This window comes from Haplochromis burtoni, unplaced genomic scaffold (genome assembly GCF_018398535.1).
Source record: "Haplochromis burtoni strain Fernald_Lab_line unplaced genomic scaffold, NCSU_Asbu1 Contig_593, whole genome shotgun sequence".
NCBI lineage: Eukaryota > Metazoa > Chordata > Actinopteri > Cichliformes > Cichlidae > Haplochromis > Haplochromis burtoni.
In genome coordinates this window covers 39,957-57,481 of record NW_024582954.1, presented here as the reverse complement: position 1 = coordinate 57,481, position 17,525 = coordinate 39,957, and the positions used below count along the sequence as shown (strand labels likewise).

At 39.7% G+C, this 17,525-nt stretch overlaps 1 protein-coding gene across 10 annotated transcripts in view; it reads left to right on the top strand.

Moving 5' to 3' along the window:
• Nucleotides 1-14,460, top strand: part of adgrb1a (adhesion G protein-coupled receptor B1a) — a 207,670-nt gene extending 193,210 nt beyond the window's left edge. For 9 of the 10 annotated variants that reach the window (XM_042214604.1, XM_005948362.3, XM_014329598.2 and 6 more), the window contains 7 exons: nucleotides 122-293; nucleotides 1,516-1,611; nucleotides 2,381-2,420; nucleotides 4,274-4,935; nucleotides 6,948-6,983; nucleotides 7,124-7,282; nucleotides 12,630-14,460. In XM_042214604.1, the coding sequence (XP_042070538.1) occupies nucleotides 122-293; nucleotides 1,516-1,611; nucleotides 2,381-2,420; nucleotides 4,274-4,935; nucleotides 6,948-6,983; nucleotides 7,124-7,282; nucleotides 12,630-12,824 (1,360 nt within the window). In that variant the 3' untranslated portion in view covers nucleotides 12,825-14,460. The remainder of the gene's footprint in view (nucleotides 1-121; nucleotides 294-1,515; nucleotides 1,612-2,380; nucleotides 2,421-4,273; nucleotides 4,936-6,947; nucleotides 6,984-7,123; nucleotides 7,283-12,629) is intronic. The other variant, XM_005948363.3, reaches the window with a different exon arrangement.
• Nucleotides 14,461-17,525: the final 3,065 nt, after the last annotated feature.

The following is a 17,525-nucleotide window of genomic DNA, read 5'->3' as shown; positions in this document are numbered from 1 at the left end:
TATAAAATCAGCTAATAATTCTAACTATCTTAGAATGCAATGGCTAGGAATCACTGTAGTCCTGCCTTCACAAAGTTTGGGTTGTACTGTTCTTGACTACAGTTCCCCTTCCATTCTGTAGGGCGTCACTGTGGAGCTCCTGTGTGGTATTGCCACTCTTGGCTCTCACGTGGATGTCAGCTGTCCTGGCCATCACCGACCGGCGTTCTGCGCTCTTCCAGATCCTTTTTGCTGTGTTTGATTCACTGGAAGGCTTTGTCATTGTCATGGTTCACTGCATCCTTCGCAGAGAGGTATATTATAGGAACGCTACCCTATTGTTTTGTTTGTAGTTGTGCGTCCTGTCTAGTACTTACAGCTGAGATTCTTTGCTGACTACTACCACTGTAGTGGGTGATGTGTTGATTTAATATGTTGAGCTACAGCAAGCTACCATATTATACAATTCTGGATGTCATCTCAGTCAGGTGTGGTGATACTTTCCAAGTCCACTAGGGTCTGCTTGAGTCTCATTGACTTAAATTTTCCCATTGGATAGTGAACATTTAAGAGATGTGACCATGCTAGCCCCGAAAGATGAATTTAGATTATTTAACAAGACATGGACTCATAAATGTTGGTTTCGACTCATTTAGAGTAAAGCGTCATTCACTTTTATGCAAACGTACGTATGAAATGTGTAAAAAATTATCCCTTTCATAATAAAAGCAGGTAAGTTATATTGTCATTTCTCACAAAATGAAAAACCTGTAAGGCATCTCTCATGGAGAGTTTATCAAAGATTGTTTGATAGCTGAAATGTGACAAACTGTATGATGTATACTTTATTATCTGGGAATCCTAAACTGACCCCACTTAAGCCAATGTGGAGTCAGATCCGCTCGAGCCTGTCGTCTTTATTCATTAAAAGCCTCTACACAGTACTGTATATGTTTAAAAGACGAAAGTTTTAGGCAGGTGAGAAAAAATGATGTTATCAAACAATGCTTTCAAAAATAGAAGTGTTAATCATTTGATTTCATCAATCAACAAAATGCAGTGAGTGAACAAGAGAGAAATATAAATCAAATTGATATTTGGGGTGACTTCTTCTAGGCACACTTGCACACAGTTTTTGAAGGAACTCAGCTGGTGGTTCTTCCAAACATCTTGGAGAAATAAGCACAGATGTTCTGTGGATGCAGGCTTCCTCACTTCCTTCTGTCTCTTCATGTAATCCCAGACACACTCCATGATCTTGAGATCACGGCTCTGTCTGCCGTACCATCGCTTCCAGTACTTCTTGTTCTTCTTTATGCTGAAGATAGTTCTTAATGACTTTGGCTGTGTGTTTGGTGTCGTCGTCCTGCTGCAGAATACATTTGGAGCCAATAAACAATCATTTATATTTCTGAAAGCATTCTTTGTTTACAGCATTTTTTTTCCACACCTCCCTAAAACTTTCACACAGGACTGCATGTCCTATTACTCTGTCTGTATTAAGATCGTGATCTATGCCCTGATGATTTGCCTCAGGTTCAGGAGGCAGTGAAGTGTCGTGTGGTGGACCGACAGGAAGACACCAATGGAGATTCAGGAGGTTCATTTCAGAATGGCCATGCTCAGCTAATGGTATGAAGAGCTAAAATTTGGAGAAATTTGATATGATGTGAGAGAATATTTAAAATAACTAACTCTATGGAATAATAAAGCGCAAAAAGGGGTACGCACTTTTTGCTCCATTCTTGAAATTTTGACTTCTAAACAGCTTGAAAAGGTTCAAGACCTGTGTCCTCCAAATTTTGATCTTCTCATCTCAGAGCACGAGAGAACTAAAGCATACGTTTAATTTTATGGAAAATATACATATATATTTTTTCTTAAATTCTGATCTTGAAAATATTTATAAAAACCCCTCAAGATAACTAACCTAATAGAAATTTATTAAAAATAATGAAGTCAAAGCATTGTTTAGGAAATGGCATCGTGTTAGAATCATGATTAGAATAAAACAATTTAGGAAGAGGTCAGAGTGACTTACAAGAAGAAATTCTACAAAACCCAAAGCTCTTTCTCTTCAGCTTGTATCCAAATAAAAAAAAATATAATAAAACTGATTATTAATGAATCTAAGTTTTGTTGATTAGTCTTCATTTTCTCAATGTTTATCTGCCTTTGCTTTAAAAATATACCATCACATTGACTTGATAGCTAAAAGTTAGTGTGCATGTGCCCTGAGCAGGTATTCCATTGATTGATGCAGGCTGGACCATTTCCCTGGTGTCTTTTCCCCATTTCCTGTCTTCACTGCAGTCGCCAAATAAAGGCTTAAAATCCCCCCATATGATATTTTTCCCACGTCTCCACACTTAATCTAATATTTATTGTTTTCTGTCCTCAGACTGACTTTGAGAAAGATGTGGATATGGCTTGCAGATCAGGTAAGCTCCAGGTTGAGCGTGTTTGAGTTTGTGTGTTTGCATTTGATTTGACTTTGGGGACTGTTTCTCAGATGCTACAGATGTCTCTTTGTGCCTCCTTCTCTGTATTTTGACTGCGTCAAATTCCTCGTTGTTGTTGGAACAGATGTGAGCCGTGTTCCCTCTCATTTTTGCGCTTGTGCCGTACAGTCAACATCACAGCAGCCTCCCTACGCCAAGGAGCTGTTTTGACAAGAGATGCAGCACATCACTGCTGCGTAACTCCGTTTATCCCAGGCTGACGGGAGTGGGATGAATGTGTGCTGAGCAGTTATATGCAGATAAATATGGCTGTCTGAGCCTCTCCTACACTGATGCTGTATAATTAAGTCCCTCCCAACAGCACTGCATCAGATACTGGTTGATGCTCTAAAATCCACTGGGAGTGAAAATCTGATTACCTCTTGAGACAAGATATCAAGAAAAGTGTCTGGAAGAGAAAAGCTATTCAGAAGCAGACAGGCTCAAGCAAGGGAAGACAGAAAAGAGCAGAGAGAAATGAGAGATGTTTATTGTTTGTCAAGAGGGAGCAGGAATGGCAGAAAACGATCAGGGGATGTTTAGTACGGAGCATTGTCTGATGTTGTTCAGCAGCCTCGACCTGGTGCAGGATATGTTTGCTGCCATATGCCAAATGCTGTTATTGTGAAAAAGCTTGGGCCACAAGGTCATGCCGTACCCAGCTGAATGTTACATTACTCATGTCAAAACTGGTTACAACCTTTTGCTGTAGGAAGCATTTTCCAATGAAAATCTAGTGAAGAAATTCCAGGACTTTACACTGGAAAGCGACACAGAGGTCTGCAGGTTTTTTGTGCACTAAAGCAATACCTTTTAGAAGACGAGCATATTGATAGAACTGCAAGCACTTGTATGTCCTCACGTGGAGAAAAAATACTATACTGTGTGGCTTTGTTTGACTTTCTTCACTCCAGTTCTCTCGCTCTAGGATTTCTGGATGTGTTTAGCAGGTATTCAATGTAGTAATGATGGCAAAACTGAAGTCATAGGCCAGGACTTTATGTAGACAGGCAACACAGGTATTTTTGACAAGTCATCAACAGTACTTGATCCCCTTCTGCTCCAGTCTGCACGCCATATGTCCTTGGGCAAGATACTAACCCCAAGTTGCTCTCCGATGCATCCGTTGGAGTATGAATGTGTACAAATGTTAGATAGAAGAGTATAGAAAAAAGTTGTTTGAATGGCTGTGTAAAGCACTTTGAGTGCTCATGGAGTTTAAAAGCTCTATGTAAGAACCAGTCCATTTACAAGTCACTGTAGCATTATTCTTTCTTTTGTCTTTAGTGTCATCCACAATTGAAAAAATCCCATCACTCTTAGTTTGGAAGTTTATTAGTTGCTAACCTTGTCCTTCCATCTTGTATTTTTCCTACCAGCTAGGGGGCTGGCCGGGATATGATTTTCTGCTTCCCCAGAGAGAATCTGTCAGCACTGGAGGTTTTTTTTGTTTGTTTTGTTTTTTCTCTTTGCTCTGGTTACCCACTGTGATCACAACCTGCAGCAGTTAGAGATCAGGTTAAGGTGCTCAACCAGAGCAAGGTGTGTTGCTCTGAAATGCAGTCCAGCAGTAAAATAAGAGACTCATCCAGGATTGTATTGGTTGTCAGATGTAGAGGGAAGAATCTTATAATTTCAGTGATTTAATAATTGATTTAAAATCTCCTTGTTTCACACAGTGCAAAAGTAGTGTGTTTATTACTTACACACATTCCGCTGCTGGTTTCTTCCTGGGATTCCCAGGTGGAGAAATTGCATCTCACACAGCTTTTCTCTCTTTCTGGTCTCTTTAGGCACCATGAAGCGCTCATCCCTCCAGGGGGAGGAGAAGGCCTCCTCTGGGACCCTCACTCTTCAAAAAGGTTCTAATTTTAACACCATGCCGGCCAGCATGGCCAAGGTTCACCTCCAGAATGTGGCCGACTATACGAGCCACACTTTGACGATGCGGAGGGAGAAAGGCGCCACAAAAGGAATCAGTACCGAGCTGCCGGGTGCCAAATCCATCTACATCTGCGATGGCGAACTCTTCAAGCAGCTGGATGGAGATCTGCCTCGAGGGAACGGTGAAGGCAGCAGCTCTGAGGGGGCTGGCAAAGGCCCGGGATATGTCATTCTACCGACAAACAACACGGGCACCCTGAAACCGTCCAAGGGGAAAGAGGAGCAGACAGCCAAGTACAACATCAGCATTGAGCAGCTGCCTCAGACCAGGCTTATCCACCTGGCTAACCCTGTCAGCGGAGAGCCAGTGCCTGGCTTTGGGCTGAAAAGCCTGCCTGCTGACCAGGTCAGTGTGTCATGCTCTGACAGAGACTCACCTGCGCACAACCTGCAGAATATGCCCAGAGACTCCAAGGTGGCCAACAACATGTGTGACGGAGGAGAGTCTGGAAATTCTGGAGTGGTGTCCAAGAGTGAGACTGTCTCCACACTGTCCATGAGCTCGCTGGAGGTAAGACGGAAAAACCTCTTAATGTATTGAATTATCAGCCTCATACTTCATATTTAACATAATACATGCATGCTGAGTTGTGTTTTGTGCTTATCATAAATTCTCAAATGAACAACCAGATGTAGGCTGTATCGGAGACTGGCATTTTATTATGATTATTTGGTGAATGCTCACATATTTGAGTGACTTTCCTAATCTGCTAATATGATTTGGTATTGATAGTTTCGATAATATGAATTTAACAATCGAACAATTTTGCTATTTCCTCAGTAAAAGTAGAATTCTGTGTATTCCCATCGGAATAACAACAGACAAACCACTCTCTTCTTTTCAAGCAAAGCATTTGCCATCTTGTCTACCACTGCTAGGTTTCTGTCAATACAACTCTGCAAGGCCTTCGAGTTCTGTAGCTCATACACAAAAATCCCTTTCTTTTCTGGAAGGGTTGTAATGTGAAACAGCCCCAGGACATGGGGACTTTTTGTAAACAGTTGTAGAGAAAGAACATAAAAACACATTTGGAATGAATTATTGAGAGTGCTTCTCAAACAGCAGGGTGGTGGGTACATGACTTTGTTGTTGCTTTGATGGGTTTAGTGATGTGGAAATGGACATCATGCAGAATTTATCATGTGTGATAATATAATTCACAAGTCTCAATGTTCTTTTACTGCCTGTTTGAGAATTTAGGGTTGCATCACTGTGGTGAATGTCACTTTCATTTTTATCACATCGATTTATTATAACTTTCTCACTAAAGGGCTATCAAACTCTAAAGGTGCTGTAGCTTTTTCCTATTAGCGAATGACGCCAAACATTCTGACTGCTACACTACTGTGTTATTTTGCATGGTCTGCAGACATTCATATAGAGAAATTGGGAAACCAGTGACATTTTTTGTATTTGCTTTCTGGAATCATTTACGTGGCATGGTGCTTGCCAAATGTGGTGATGTATGACCACTACAGCATCAGTGATGCTCGAGTGGTCGAGTTAGGAGGATCACCTAGGGGCAAAAAAGAAAGATTTTGAATTTAAAGAAAAACTTGGCTGCAGCAAAACTTGTTTGTATACGTTGTTGTCTATAGTTCAGGTTTCAGGCTGGTAGTTTTTGCTTTATCTTTTTTTGAGACGAAGCTAAAACTCAGACAGTACATTCTCCCAAAATTTAAACAAAGGGATCCTCATCCACCTAAGAAAGGAGGTCAGAAGGCTCTCTGGATTCCAGCTCTTCAGTAAAATGTGTTGCCGACAAACAGAAGAGGAACACTGGTCTGTGTAGTCCTTCAGCTGCATCTCACAATCCAACAGAAAACAAGTTGTCCTTTTCCCTGAGCTTCACCACTTCAGCTTCAATGAAATTGGGCTGTGTAGTTTTTGTGTAATTTTGCTTGCAAACAGATGGCCAGCATTGATTCTTCTTGTCTTGGTGGACTAATAGAAAACAACATTAATTAGGTCTCCACAGAGATGCACCATCTCACATATCTGTCAGTGCCATTATAATCTCCAATTCACATCACAAGAAGTATCTCAACATTTTGTCACCCGTGTGATGGCGGCATCTTTGAAAAGGTTAGTTTTCATAGAGCTCCTACTGCAGACAGAAGTGGCGGGATAAGATCGCCACAGAGCAGTCAGGCTTCTGCTTGCTGGTGTCTTTTCACTTGGGGGTAAAACACACTTCTATAATTTGGTGCGAGACGGCAGCTGCCACGGCAACCAGGCAGCCTGAAGGTCAGGTCTTCCTTTACCACTCTGTGACTGAGGACCGAAAGGTCATTCGGTCACAATCTGTTTACTGCAAACTTGTGCCAGCAGGATCAAAATGACCAGCAGCAAACCTCGTTTCCTCCCTCATGACTCACTGCTCTTCTCTGAGTCCCAGAGACGCCCTTTACTAACTACCTAATGTTCACATACGCAGTAAAAACTGCCGTGAAACACTTGCTACTCAATAAACACACAATATCAAGACACATCTTTAATCTCTCTGTCTCATCTCCCTCCAGAGACGAAAATCACGCTATGCAGAGCTTGACTTTGAGGTAATTTTTAGTCTCTTTGATTCCTACAGAGCTGTTTAGACTTCAAAGCACAACATTTTTGCATACATTTATTTTTAAAGTAGGAGTGATGGTCACCTGTGCTGTTTACTTTGTACATAACGTGCAATGTCCCTGTGTAGAAAATAATGCACACCCGGAAACGCCACCAGGACATGTTTCAGGACCTGAACAGGAAGATTCACAGTGCAGACAAGGATAGAGAATCTCCACCTGTTGACGCCAAAGCTGCCAAAAGATGGAGTGTGTCCTCTGCCAGCAGCGACAAGACCAACATGAGTGTAAAGAGTTTAAATTTATTCTGTTCTGCCCCTTCCCTCCCTAATATCTAATGTTCCCCTTTCCTTCTATAATTAGCAAAAATTACCACACTTGCTTGTTGATTTGTAAGTGCAGCCGTTTTCAAAATTATCATTTTTTTCTATTGCAGTGTGCTATTAATTTTCCCAAAGGAGCCACATGAGAAACTGGGAGGGACACTCCAATAAGCTTAAAAAGAGGTCAAATGATTAATGTGCTGTACTGAATTCTGTATTGGTTTCTCATGTGGAAGGACCCTTGGGAAAATTCACTGCGCACCCCTGTTACAGTGTTAACTTATGCATAGGCATTATTTGTGTATGGCCATATAATCTCCAACTACAAACCGAACCGGATACACATAATATTGCCCAATTCAGATACTTCGGAGATACATATCTATGTCGTACACTGTGTGAACGACGTGCTTAATTGTGTTGTGCATGAGTTTAAACTAATGAGTGCAGCAATTAGTTCACTTGACAAAAAATGACACAGGATTTGACACTAATTGTCTTCTTACCTGTGGAATTTGCAATTTGTTGAGTCTCTGACTGCATATACCAAGGACTTATGCAGTAAAGACAATTTATCAACAATAACATGAAATTATAACACCAAAGGTTGCACCGAGCTACCTAGATAGAAGCATTTCAATGAATCCTTCTTCTACTAGCTGAAAATTCTTTGGTGTTTTCTCTGTTATTGCTGCTTGGCCAAGGCAGCTGCTAAGGAAGAGACATGTTCCTGTTTTTAAGTATACCATTTATGCTCATAAAAGTTGTAGATGTCCATGCGAACAAAATACTGAATTTTAGTATGTATGCAATTTTAGATGCAGCATCTCTTTCCAAGCAGTCAGTTTCATATGTAAATATTTGTGACAGAAATAGAATTATAAAATTGAAATTGATGCTATGAAACTGAAATGGAGGTACCACATCAAAGTGCTGGTAGTAAATGTAGCTTATATATAGATTCTGAAAATAACAAAAAAAAATATGTAGAATGGTGGTGCAGGATCTGCGTGCAACCAGGGCAACCCCCACCTCCCTCCATACTAATGCCAAGATGTGAAACATTTAAATGGGACAGATGATTTGTTTAAAGTACTTTGGTACTTTAGCTTGTCATAAATATTGTGCACCCACAGGCATGAGAACATAAGAAAAGAAAGGTCGGCTTCAGCTGGCTCCTTTCATAAGGTCACACTCTGGGTGTAATGTTACTTGTAAACTTCTGATAAGCTTGGAAGTATGCTGCTAGGAGCATCCCTAATTGTGTGTATGGTTGATAATAAATGCCCCGTTTTCATGGATAACGAGCTGACACATTTAGACAACAATGCCACTTGTTGCTGCAGCAGATAGCGACACATCAGATTTTAGTCACAACATGTTGAATTTTGGTTAAATGGGTTTCAGTTCTTTAACTGATAATAAAGTTGACCCAGCCATCACAACCTTGATTGTGTAATAAAATGCTTCCACAGAGGCTGTTTATTTTTTTAGGAATTGTATGACTGTCCCATGGCCCTGACCATCTTTCTTGCTTCAGTAAAGCATGAGCTGTGATAGAAAGGGTAGCGACTGCCTTTTTGATGGTCTTAATGTTTCGAAGAGTAAATTTGATCAGACGATTGTAAAACTGTCAAGCATGGTGATGGTAGCATAATGCTTACAGTGGTACTGGTATATTGTATATTGAGTTGAATAATGAAGAAGGACAACTACCTCCCATTCTCCGTTTTTAAAGCAGGCTAACCTTAAGCTTGGCTAATGGCCTTCCCAAAGCGTCAAAACATGAACCTTATTGGAAATTTGTGGACTAGGCTTAAAAGCCAGGTTCAGTAAAGCCATCAAAATTAAATTAGGGTTGTCAAAACTATGGCCCGGAGCAATATCTGACTCGAGATCCAGTCTGCAATATAATTTCATATATCAGTTATTAGTGGCTCATCATTATGTGAAAGTCCAATCTTCAGCCCTGCTGAGATCCATACAAGGTAGGGGAGGGCCGCACACCATGCGGCCAATCACATGCAAAGACAGACCGGGATGATACCATTATGTGAAAGAAGGATGGGGTGCAGATGTTCCAGAGACAAAACAAGACTGCAAAGCTGAGTACAGAATTTATAAAAATGAAACCCGTTTTTATTTTCAGCCATTTTGCAGTGTGGAAGTCAAAAGGTTTCAGACTTGTCCAGGCCTTAGACCTCATGTGTGTTCTTCATAGTCTCACAGGCCTGACTCAATTTATAATTCTTAACTTGTTTGATCTGCTGCTCACCACAAACAAGCACAAGCAGAAATTTTGGACTTTTAACTGCAGTTTCTCCTACTGATGAAAACCTCCCTTATGGTCGTTCAGGTTTTTTACAACCTGAACAGTTAAAACAAACAAAAAGCTGGACAGTCTGGGCAATGAGCTACCAGATTTTTTTTCCATAATTTTGCACATTTATTTCTTATAATTTACGTCAAAAGAGTCGTGCTGACAGATTTCTTTCTTTGTCACAGCAGCGTTTTCTTTGCCATATAGAACAATTATTAAAAATGTAACTTCTTTACATTGACAGAATGGGGAGTTTCACTGGTCTGGCCACTTAAGGTCAAAGTGTGGGCCGCAATGTAAAATGAGCTTGACACCCCTGATTTAAATAACTCTACCAGTTCTTCCAAGAAATATCAGAATTATGCCAAAAGCTAGTTGATGGCTACCAAATCATCTGGTCGAGGTGAAACTTGCTAATGGACATTTAATGAAATATTAGTGGGTGTTTATGTATATATTTGACCTATATTTATGCTTTTGAAACATCAAATTTTTTTTTAAATCATTAAAAAATGTGTGCTATATAGTCATTCCATCCTGAAAAAGAACAGTCAAGAGAAATCATTAAAAGTCCTAATTTACCATGATAATCATGACCATAATAACTTTTGACCACAACTGTAATTAAACATTTTGCATCTACTCAGTATAGATTGAATCAACAATCTACGTCCATTCTGTGGTCATTAGAGTTATAAGTATAGGTATTGTTTTAGGAAGTAGGCGAATAATATATTTGCTTCTGCTAATGAAATTTGGATAAGAACTCATGTGGCATTGTCTCACATTGATGCTGGAGCTGAGAGGTGATTAGCTTAGCTTTGCATAAAGAATGAAACTATGAGGGGCAAGTTTGGAATCAAGCAGAGAGGTAATTCTGTCTCATAACTTCTCACATAAACAGAATTGACAGGTTCTGTTTGTGTTCTGTATGGACTGACCCCTTTGACAGTGAAGGCTCACATGAGGACTCTGGCATTTACAGTTTGTTTACAAATGACTCTCTCAGAATTATTTCCAACTAATAAACTATAGGTGTGTGGCAAATTCTAAGAACAATTTGAAGCATCAACACCTACAAGAATGCATCTGTTAGGTCTGTTATGCTGTGGGGTGGATTTGGGTGCATTTGTCCTGATAGAGGGGACCAAGTCAATACACACTTGTCCTGAGTGGTCTCCTTTATCATATGATGAAACATTTCTTTCTGTCCTGGTGGGAGGGGTCTCTTCCAGAATAACTCACTGAACAGTGTTTCATCATTCAAACCATTCAGTAAACCTACTGAATGGTTTGAATAGCATGCCATTGATGTGAATCATATACTCTGACCTTAAGTTACCAGAGTAACGTACTATGACACATGTAAGAGTTTTCATGTCATAAATCTCTTTTATACTGGATAAATGACTATGGCAACTTATGCACATAATATTTGCTCATGGCTTTGCAAGAAAGCGGTGATGTTTCTGTATTGATTCCTTTTATTAGTTGATTCTCAGAGAGAATACATGCAAACTCGATGAAGTATACGTTGTACTTTAACAAACAAAGCAGTGCATTACAGTTACAGCAGTGCAGACTGTATGTAAATAAGTAATGCAGAAAATATATAGGTTAAATATTCTGTTTGTTCCTGATTTGCTGCCAAGTCTATATGATGCTGAATTTCAGTAAATCAAACACAGATTACGGAACGGCTCCATTGTCCATCCATCACATTAGAACAAATGGCAGCACAATATGATAGGCTGCTGTTAATATAGTAATAACTTATTGATTTACAACAGCTTTGCTGTCTTGCCTTACTTGAATCCAGTGATAATTTTTTTCTTTATATCTCTCCATGATCTGACTGAAGTAGGTGGACATCGATCAGTTCAATTTGAGTGGAAGACGAGCCAAACAATGCTTCAATTACTGTTTTATATGAGCACTCACAACGGTTGAAGCACAAAGCCTTGACTAACAAAGAAAATAAATATCCCAATCCAGGTTAAACAGCACTCTCCATTATTGTTATCCAAACACCAAATGAGAGTATATGCTTTAAAGAACTCGTGTTCCACACTTCAACTAGAGGTCAGAAGTAAAGAGCATGTGGTTTTTATCACTGTATAGTGGCCTAACGAGACTTGATATTGTGTTTTTTCTTTGTCACCCATCTGCATGTAAAATTTGAGAACTTTGTTGTTCACTTTAAATAACAATTATTACAGTTTATGATGTTCAGCTTACAAAACTGTGAGTTTGAAGGTTTTACCTACAAATGCACATTGGGTGTTGTCGTCACCCTGGTGGGTGGGTGGGAAGGGAGTTTGGACACCCAAGTTTGTGAATGCGAAAACTCGAAAATAAGGCAATATAGGAGTTTCAAACTGATACCAAAGGTGTGTCCACTCAAAATCTCAGACAAGTTTGCATTTCAGTGACCTCGACCTCAAGGTCAAGATCAAAGGTCAAATTTCCTGAAAATCTTGTGAATTGAAATGACCTAGTTTAGGCTGTACGGTACCACTAGCTGCCGCCAGTATTTTTACATTTAGAAAGAGGTAGACAAAATCTTCTACAAAACTGTGCTACAAAGTGTCCTAATGCTAATCTCAGCTTCATTGGGGATCATTGGGGATCTTTAAGTAAGGGTTAGGGTTGGGTTTTTTGCTTATCAACCTATTAAATACTGTTGGCATAGTTTTAAGGAGATAGAGGAGTGATAGAGGAGTGAAGTCTCACACATTCATTTTGGCATGACTTTTTTTATGTTGTTGTTTTTTTCATATAACTTCATATTAACATAACTCTGCCAGTAACCCTAGATGGGTCTCTGGTGACCGGTTGAACGTTAACAATTTGAAATGCTAGACTGATTCTGTAAGGGTATAATAAATTGACTGAAAAAGGTGAGGAAGAGCCCCCAAAATAGCTAAAGTACATCAGCGATTCTAAGAGATGAGACAAACCAACTTTTTTCTTATGTCCGTTTCCCCTCAGGACAAACAGCAGACCCCAAGCAAGAGGGCGTGGGAAGGCATTCGTAAGACCAACTCACCCCCGTCCTGGGTGCGGAAGGACCTGGAGACAGTGGCGGCCTCCCCTCTTGAGCTGCAGACAGTAGAGTGGGAGAAGACCAGTGCAACCATTCCTCTTGTGGGCCAGGAGATCATGGACCTGCAGACAGAGGTGTGACCCAGATTCTGGCTCACACTAAACAATTCCACTTTCGCTCCAGAGCTCTCAGACAACCAAGCAGACACACGACACACATACTGCCCTACTGTGTACTTCTATTCAAAGGGTGGATGTAGCCAAGACCGTGAGGGGGCAAGGAGGGCAAGGAAAAGAGTCACGATTACAGAAAATCAAGTTAATGAATTAAAGAGAGAATGAGATAACGGTGTCTCATTCTCTGTTTCATTTGATGTTTTTGAAGTCACCAATTACTGGTCATCTTCCTGTATATGATCTTCAGGCTTACGCTGGAGACAGATTGCCAAAGTAGCAGACAAAGCTGCTATATGTGCATCATTAAGTCATGTAATAAACAGCATAGCAAAGGTAATCACACGATGTTTACCCCTGTATTAAATGGTTACGATGTAATAATCATGATTATGTCTCTTTATTTTCACTGTTGAGAGTATTGTTGCATTGCTGTTCTGCTCTCTTTATTCCTGACCAAATTCTGATGTTGTATGCAGCTCAACATGCCTCTGAATTTCTCTCTTTTTCAACATAAGACTTGGGAAGAAAAAATTCACACGGCATTTGAGGAGGCAGACTGCCAAACATACACCCATATGTGCCCCTCAGTGCCGCTCCCTGCTCCCCAACAATCTCTAACGCCTTATCCCACCCCTCACGATAGTAGGCCAAGGCTCGCCCTGCAGCGACAAGGGAAAAAACAGGGGAGAGTGAGAAAAAGAAATCAAAACCATCACGTTGAGCCAAAATGGAAAGTTGCCTTCTCATCGACGGACACCTCAGAGATGGTGGAGTGCATGCCGGCGGGCTTTGCGCTCTGTTCGCTTTTCAACCTCAATGCCGCCTAAAAGAGGGACAACGTGGACGTCCAAAAGGAGTACAGCAAACACGAGTTGGTTGGGTCAGTTTCTTGATGTACAAGCAGGCTTGATACAGTTAATGCAAACATGATGCTAAGGGGAAAAAGGTATTACTGTGTGTGTATATGTGTGTGTGCGCGCACTGAAAAAATGGAAGATGAGTAAATCCATAGATCTATCGATATATATGTTATGATGATTACAGATAATGACACATACAAGGTAGAGTAATATAAAGGATGGTGGTTGCACACAGAGAAAGCACAAGGCTCATTTGGAGTCCTGATGTACAGCATTGTAATTATTTCAACAGAGTTCTACAGAATGGATTTTAGCCTATAAATATCTTTCTTACTGTGCTTGGGGATAGTTGTCATCATTATTATAAATATGAACATGATTATTCTGATACCAGTCCTTCCTTCCCCTCCCCCTGTCCTTTCAGGGTATTGGACTATACGAGTGTTCTGTATCACAGTGTAACAGTGTGTGTTTTGATATCACCGCCAGTCACTCCCTCAGATCTGTATTTGTCGAAAAAACCCTGACTGCCGACCTCTGAGCTCCTGCTTCCTCTGACCTCTGATTTGCGCCCCACCCTGGCACACACACACACACACACACACTCTCTCTCTCTCTCCTCCCATCTCCCCTCACTCCTGTTTTTATTTCACTGGGGTCGCCTTTTTGTTAATGTACAGTTTTCAGAGCACAAAATGAATGTGTCTTATTTCTAATAAAAGCATATCTATATAATAAAATAACACAAGTCTGCTTATTTTCTTACACAGTCATTCATCATAATACATCATGTGATCTTACAAAATGATTTGTTTTTGTTATTGTTTTGCCAACAGTCTCTCGTGAGCATTTGTGAAATACAACATTTAATCTATTTGTGTTCTTGAATGTCAATTTGTACAGAACTGCATTTCTATTTTTAATGGCTATTGATCTGAGTCCATCAACTTAAAGTGAAATTATTCCCGCTTTCAAAGGTGAAAGTTTTGCTGTTTTTGTTTTGGTGTAAGTCAATTTGCTCATCAAACTTGAAACTTCAGTTTTAGTCCTGCATAGAGTTCATTAGTTTCCCATTTTCTGTGGTACTAAGATGCCATTACATGTTGAATTTGTGTAGGTGTGGGCAAAACACTTGGTTTGATTCAGAAAATAAAACCTGAACTGACAATGTGGCATGGATATTGTAAATGGACTGGTTCTTACATAGTGCTATTCTACCCTACCTGAGCACTCAGAAAGCCCTTAAGCTAAATGAGGCATCCCTGACATTCACACTCTGATGGATGCATCGGAGAGGAACTATGTTATGAACTATGTTGTCCCAGGATATTTGGGATACAGAGAGGAGCAGACAGTGACTGAACCACCAACCTTCTGATTAGTAGAGGAGCTGCTCTACCTCCTGAGCTGAGGAGAGCCACATCCTGTATATTTAACTTTACATTTAAACTAAACAAATGACAAATCAAAAGTGATTCCTGTAAAGCAAATACTTAAAAGTAGTTGTAGAAAAACATAGACAAGCTAAAGATTAAAAAAAATAAGAGGGTGCAGGAGAGGAGTAAGACAGTAAGAGAGCAGTGAATAGGGAATAGCAGTGAATCAATGCACGGCTTGGGCTATGGTGCCAGTCTCCTGGAGAGGGGCTGGACTCTGTCACAGTCTGGAGTTGCCCTTGGTGAGAAACTGTGGGCTTGGGTGGGTATCGTAGTATCCGCGTCCTTTGTGAGGTATTCCGACATGTCCCACTGGGAGAAGGCCCTGGGGCAGACCCAGGACACGCTAGAGATCATCTCTCGGCTGGCCTGGGTGTTCGAAACAAGATGGAGGAGGTGACAGGGGAGAGGGAGGTCTGGGCTTCTCTGCTTAGGCTGCTGCACCCGCGACCCAGCCCCGGATAAGCGGAAGAAGATAGATAGATAACAATATGATGTAACAATAATTTTATGAATAGTAGCAGTATTGATAGTTATTCAACTCAAGGAATGTTCATTAAGTTTTCTTTATTGTATTTTAACACCTTCGCCATCTGAGTATTGTTTTGAGCTTACCACTCATTAGTCATTCATTAATCACTCAAGACTCCCTTAAAATATTTTTGTATGCGTTTTTTTAGACATTGCATAAAAACAAACTTCACAAACCTTTGTTTGTTCTGTACAAGTAAAAAAAAAACTAATAGTTCTTTAGAATTGTTGATTCATTTGCATGTTTACTGATACTATATAAACCAGTTTGTGTCAGCATTGTAACATCTTCTTTTTACAAAGAAAATGCAGTGTGTTCACTTTTAGTACACAAGCTTATAGCAGGGACATAAGATGGCTTCAGAAAAATTTACTTTAAGATACATTTAAGAAAAAAAAATAGCACAGGAAATTCAGTCTTGTTCTATATGAAGTTTTTAAGCTCTTTTTACACCTTGTAATGTGTCCTTGTTGAACTTTTTGTGGGTGATCTGCACTACTGCAACCCAGCTTTGACAATTAGATGTCTCTCTGTGCTGCGATGGAAACTCTCTGATGTGGCCAGTATGCAATCAGCCAGTTTTACAGTCAGCACTTGAAATTATCCTTAGGCCACTTTTGTGAAACGTTAGTTTGTAAGCTAGAGTTTTTTTGGCCTTTCATGTTATCTTATACCACTGTGTAATATTGCCACATGTTCGCTATACTGTAGTAGTGAAATAATGTCTTGCAGAAACATCACCTAATCACTCAGCTAATCAGATATCACCAGAATATGTTTTTTCTTTATCAAAGCACAGCATTTGTTAAGTTGGGCAAGTAATAATTAAAATCACAAAGAAATGTGTTAAAAAGTGTTAATTCAGGCAAAAAACCTACCCATATGGAAAAGAAATAGAAAACACTTCTAAAAGACTTGAATCAGATGTGGCCTACTTCATATAGTGAATCATATAAGGCTTCTATGATTTACTCATGAAAGTGGCCACTTTCTCATTACTTTCATATATTGTTTTAGTAAGTATCCAAAACATACAAGTTTAATTTACATAATTTTTCTAGGGATCTCATATCTGTTTTCAGTCTTGCATGCTTTTCATACAAGTTTTCACACAGACAGACACAAACTTTATAAGATTTATATATATATCCTTTCCATATGGGTAATTAGTGGTTATTTGTCAAGTGTTATGAATCGCAGTAACATGTTTGAAAAAAATTCGTATGGGGCAACAAAAGGTTGGAAAACAAGGTGATATTTGAAAGAAATGGCTGGAAAAACATTTTTCAGGTCAGGTTAACATGATTGTGCATAAAAAAATATATATTCTTAGGGAGGCTGAGTTTCTCAAAAATAAAAATGGGCACAGGTTCCTGCATTTTAAAATTGTGTAACTTTTTCAGAACAGTGTTCCTGCACATAAAATTCCCAAGATGTTAAATAGCTTATCATCTGCATTATATAATCATCAGCAGATTCTGGGAAACAGAGGACACCTCTGTGCTGGAGAAACAGGGCTGAAAATCAATACTGACTGACCCTCGGGCATATCCTCTGACTAAAAAGGAGAGGGACCATCCAGCTTGCTCTCAGTAGTAACTTAAGCCTACATCTCTGATGGTATGGGGCTGAATAAGTGCCACATCAATGCTGTTATTTATACAACGTGTAATATTAGATCATATGTATAATGCTGGTATAATACAATAAAAATTTAAAAAATGTTATTCATTTTGTATTCACTTGGGTTATCTTTGTCTAATATTAAAATGTGTTTGCTGATGTGACAAATAGAGTGACAAACATGTAAAAAACTATAAACCTGGACGAGGGTGAA